At 39.9% G+C, this 5,387-nt stretch overlaps 1 protein-coding gene across 2 annotated transcripts; it reads left to right on the top strand.

Moving 5' to 3' along the window:
- Window positions 1-506: 506 nt before the first annotated feature.
- Window positions 507-3,879, top strand: LOC145992686 (luciferin sulfotransferase-like). Of its 2 annotated transcripts, none has more exons than XM_083129067.1 (3): window positions 507-599; window positions 1,061-1,272; window positions 1,962-3,879. In XM_083129067.1, the coding sequence occupies exons 2-3, from the start codon at window positions 1,068-1,070 to the stop codon at window positions 2,060-2,062; spliced, it is 306 nt and encodes a 101-aa protein (XP_082985193.1). In that variant the 5' UTR covers window positions 507-599; window positions 1,061-1,067; the 3' UTR covers window positions 2,063-3,879. The 2 variants fall into 2 exon arrangements, with proteins under 2 accessions (XP_082985193.1, XP_082985194.1); XM_083129068.1 differs by lacking the exon at window positions 507-599 and adding an exon at window positions 697-745.
- Window positions 3,880-5,387: the final 1,508 nt, after the last annotated feature.

Here is a 5,387-nt window from a genome sequence, read left to right as displayed (position 1 = left end):
GGGGAAGGGGGCGCAGAACGTGTTAGTCACTATACTGGTTATTACCCGTGATCACAGCTCCGTCCTATAGGGAATTTTCTGTACATTGAGTAATAGGCAGCATTAACGTTTAGGAACTGAAAACCGTGTCAATTGAACATCAGCATGAGATTACATTTTCACGTACTTTGAATCAACAGAGCACTCAAAGTGCCTCCCGATGGCACAGTCGTAGCGTCGTCGCCTTCGATACCCGGTGGGGCACATAGTGGTTCGGATTCCACTTTACACTGTAGGTCCAGTCCCGATTAGCCTTACTGTGCATAAAGTGAACTTAAAACACCAAATCAACCAAACAACCAACCAACAGAGCACTCAAAGAATTTAACAACAATTCAGCGCAGAATATCTGATTCATGTTATCAACAGCATTGCAACTAACACGTGATGTAATTCAAAAACTTCCGCGAAGGTCAACACAGTGATCATGACAAAGTTTTCTCCCCTCCCACTTGTTGAAATGAATACAAGGTCGAGCTGATAGAGGAAGCTGCACGTAACAGCAGCACACATACATGCACTTGGAGACAAGCCAAGTGACGTGAAGCTGTTCTGCAACTGTGAGTACCTATCTCATTGTCATCACAATTCGTATCTTGTAGTTTTCGTTTCGTACAGTTTTTCTTCTAGTTTTGCCAATCATTGTTGATTTATTGATTTGATTTATTTTACTTCGATTTTCTGCCACTTTTGGCTAATCGCGAAGGTGAGGATGGTTGATGATATAATGGAATTGATGAAGGGACATTTACAAAGAACACCTATGCCCAGGCAGGGATTCGAACTTGGGACTTCTGGGACCCTTAAAGTAACTAAAACGAAGAGCTGAAATTTTCTATCTTTGTGCTTCTTCTGACATTTTACAATAAATTAGTTTTTCCCTATTTACACCATTTTTATGTTGAACTTGGGGTGAAAGTGTTGGAATCATAAACACAGTCACAATAGATAAGTATATGATAATTACTGTTATTAAAAATACAAAGCTCTTTATTAATATCTTGATTCCAAAATTTTTCAGAAACAAGATGTCTTTCCCGTACGAAATTCGAGATGTCCCTGAGGAACTGAATGAACAACTCCTGAAGGACTTCAGGGGGGAACGCACAAACTTTGTCCAGGTGGGTCCTGAGAAGTGGTTCTTCCCTCACAGGTACAGGGAGCAGGCGGCCAAACTCTACAATTTCGAACTTCGCCCGGATGATGTCTGGATTGTCACTTATCCTAGAACAGGTAAGGCGCACTTCTGTAACTTTCGTAGTAGTAAAATTTATAGATTGGCTACAATCTTCGTTAATCTTGGCATCACAAGATCGTTTTAAGAACTTTTATTCTAGCGAATCTTGAAACTGAAATATTCAAGGACTTCTTTTCGGGTGGGTTCCAGTAGCTTCAAAAGTCTTGGTAAGAAAGTGTACCGAAATAACCTGCAACGTACCCGTCTCTATGTATGTCATTAAACACCACTTCTGTCAGAATGTTACCTAACCCATTAAACTCATATTTCATGATTTTCATGGTGTTTTTCACAGAATATGCTTAAAATGTGGTGAAATTCGCGAGAAATGAGGAAAAGCACGTCAAATTAAATTTACATTATTTAGAGACTTATTATGTGTGAAAAATATATTTGCCATTTAATAGACGTATAAACAATTTCGGACAACGATGAATGTTTTTCGGTGTGATAGCGTTTGTTTATATTAGGTCTCGACATATAGAACATCCGATACAATATTAATATTTTGTTTCAGTTATAAAAACAAGAGACAATCAACAAAAGGTACTACGTCTTTATTCAGCATCTCAAATAGGCTGCTTTTGTATATGTGAACAATTCATTGTCGAACAGTGTAATTTGCCAAAATTTCAGTTAAAGTGGTGATATTTTATGTTTTGCCATAGTTTCAATTGTCTTACAGGCACAACATGGACTCAAGAGTTGATGTGGTTGGTTGGAAACAATCTCGACTATGAAGGTGCGAAGGCTCCACTTATTCAACGATTTCCTTTTATCGAGTAAGTAATCTTTATCACCTACAGAACATTGATTAGTTAAGTTCTAGATAAAACGGTTCGCAGTCGTAAATTACTAATCAGCTTTATCAGACTGAGAATGAGTAGTGTTTGCTTTTTAAAGTGGAGCTGAAGGATGTGACGTTTTTCCCCGCAAACTGTAATAAAAAAGTATTACGTTAATTTATTGCGTGAAAAAGCCCCACTTTCCCCTCATTCTTCGGTACGCCTGTGCGTCAGTTTGTTATTTAGCGGCTAGTTGGTCGATTGACCGCTAGAGGCCCTCAGTGGTAAGTTCCTTTTTTTTGTGCGATCACGATCGAAAGAAAAACACAGTTCGTCGGTTGCACAGGAGCAGGAAGTCACGACCTCGACTTGTGGGAGCGAGGAGGAACTTGTATCGCTAGACATGCCTCAGTTTGGCTTTCGATGATCTGCGGTAGAAAGGGACCACGCAATCTTATTCAAATACGGCGTGGAGTTGCCCTTGTTACGCACTTGAGTTACGAACGATACGTGGAGTTTACAGTTGGTTTTTGGAGAAACTACACTAAGCAGTGGATACGACCATGTGGATCAGTTTTGACAATTGGCCGTTTTGATCGTCGTTCTCCCTTGTTTGAAACGGAACCCGGAGTTTTGAAGACGTAATTTGGCAATTACGAGAAGGAAGTATAGAGGCGACAGGACAAGATACTGTGGATGTTCGCGGACAGGAGTATTGGAAGGTCTCTTTCGCTTCACCAGTAACCACCACTGATGTGCCACGCAGCCCGATTGGTCCCGTTTTTGAGGTATGTACTTTTGCGATCATTAACTCAGTGAACTGTGAAGTGTTTTTCCCGACAAACGAACGTGTCACTCAGCAGCTAACCACGAGTTGGGATACCCGCCGGCATGTCAGAAAAGCAAAAAACTCAAATGAGAAGTTCATCGACGTTTTTTTCCCCCCAATTTGCATCGCGTCGTCGCGGTTGCACTGATTGGTCGTGACGTGACTTTTGTTCCATTCCATTTTATTCGCAAGGCAAGCACCGACTGTAATTAATTGGAGATATTAAAAAGGAGGGGAATACAATCAATTAATTTCCGTTGGCACTCTAGTAAACAAAGTAATAGCTTTATGCATTTTTGACGAAAAGAATAAGAGCATCAAAGGACCGGGGGGTCCCCTTTTCCCAAGAAAAGTTGTAGTCTTATTAAAGCCAAGAATTGATGTTGTATCTTTTAACGGTATTTTGTATCCGTCGTACATTTATATACATATGTTATTTGTTCAACTAATTTATTATATTGTTGCAAGGGAACGTCAAACTTTTGAACATTTGTTCAATTCATCAAGAAAGAATTGTTGTAGTTACATGGATGTATTTGTTATTTGAATGAGAAAAGATATTAACCATTCTCCGTTGCGAGGTTAATATAATAAAATTGACCACGCGTCACAAACTAATTTTGGTAGTACGTGTTTGTTTGCCATACCAAAAAACTGTACCTTAGATTATAAATTGTACGAAAATGAGGTTGTGGTTGTTCGAATATGGAGTCGTGGCAAAACTTACGTTCTAATTTAAGGTTTACGTGATCATAAGAGAGAAGGAGGGGGGCAAGTCTTTGACGTCAGTACGAAGAAGTCGCTTGTCTAACGCACCGTATTGTACCGATTTAATTGGTTCTCACTCGAGACTGAGGTGGTCGTACAAAATACGTACCATTAACCTCAAACAACAACATTTGTAACCGTTAGGTTGGGCACGCGTAAATTGCGTCCACGGCCTCATTGCACGTCTTCCCCCATTTTTTGCTATTTAATTGAGTGCCCACCTAATAAGTTACAAAGTTTTGGTAGCAGATCTGGTTCTCCATACTTCCATTTTTCCGCTTTACGTCTTAAAAGAAAGAAAAGTAAGAAAAGTTTGGATTCACTTCTTTTTTTAATAAAAATTTCCCCCCCCCCCCATTAGAACCTTTTTCTTTCTCCCCTTTCCGGGACGTCTGGTTGTACCTTATATATATTTTTTCTTTTTGCAAAAGGAAGAATTTATCGGGTTTAATTTTGGAAATTTTTTTTCCCCCTCATTTTGCAATTTGGTTAGCACCACAGCAGATTCCCCCCACCCCCCACTAGAACTTTTTTCCCCTTTCCTGGACGTCTGGTTTTGTAATATCGGGAGGGCTAGTTGGTTTTACAAAAGGTCTGCAGTCGATTATATTTATTTTATATTTATATTTTCCTTATGTTGCAGTTCCGTATTGTTATCTCGTATGGGATAGTACCATTTACCCTTTTCTTTTGGTTATTTACTCTTTTGAATTTGGAACAGATTTTTCGAGTGGTTTCAATAATGTCAACCCCTCTTCCTGACCATGTGTACGACTCGTCGACCTTCCCATTTCCGCCAGTGACTATACAACCTTCCCCCTTTCAGCAGACCCCGCATCTTCATACACCCAGAGAACTTTTTTTACCCCCCGATTATTCACATGTTACAAACCACATTAGATATTCCGCAGCAACAGAACTTTTACAAGCTTTACCGCATACTGATGGTTCAGACCCCGACCAATTGTTTCTTTTTTTGCTAACTATATATAAAACCTTTAAACTTAATCTTTTGGATTTAGAATCCTTATTGTTAATGGCGTTTTCATCCACTATGGGACTACTTCGGGAGGTTTGGTACACCTCTCTTATTGAGAAATTTCCCTGGCCAACGTTCACACGAGTTATTTGGTATCGTTTGGTTCCCTTTTCAAAATTGCAGATCTTATTTAACAAATATCTAATGCGTCCTCAGAAAACCGATGAATTTCTTTCTAGCTATTTGCATGACATTTTTGACGCTTTTCACATATTACCCATTGATTGGTCCGAATCTAGTCTTTTGGAATCGGTCCTGTTGAATTTACAAGATGCCACCCGTCTACTTTTAATGGGTTTTAATCGGCCCACTTCTATGGTCAATTTTATAAATTTATCTAGAGAAATATGGCCCATGGAATTACGTCGTGTAGAGCAACAAGCCGAGGAATACCCCCCACACTTGGGTGTCTCACCTCCAACCCCATTGCTTGTTCCTGTAGAACATCCACTACTGACTAGATCTGCATTTCCTTCCCCTACCCCTCCTTTAGAAACCTTGGATACGTCGGACGAGTTTCCTTCTCATCTGGTTCCACGGACTAGTGTTAATTTACCGAATCCTATGTGTTCACATTTGGGCACTCAACACGTTTCGGTACCAGCGGCTACCACCTTAACGCATATTGAACACCCCTTGACTATTATTGAGACAGCTGTACCGATTCTTAATGCCACCTTGAATTCTACA

This window comes from Lepisma saccharinum, chromosome 9, assembly GCF_977018435.1.
Source record: "Lepisma saccharinum chromosome 9, izLepSacc3.1, whole genome shotgun sequence".
NCBI classification, from domain to species: domain Eukaryota; kingdom Metazoa; phylum Arthropoda; class Insecta; order Zygentoma; family Lepismatidae; genus Lepisma; species Lepisma saccharinum.
This window is presented reverse-complemented; position numbering and strand designations above follow the sequence as displayed.

Coding starts and splice junctions, on each gene's coding strand:
- LOC145992686 (XM_083129067.1), top strand. CDS start 1,068: ATGTCTTTCCCGTACGAAATTCGAGATGTCCCTGAGGAACTGAATGAA. Junction 1,273..1,961: donor TGTCACTTATCCTAGAACAG/GTAAGGCGCACT, acceptor ATTGTCTTACAG/GCACAACATGGACTCAAGAG.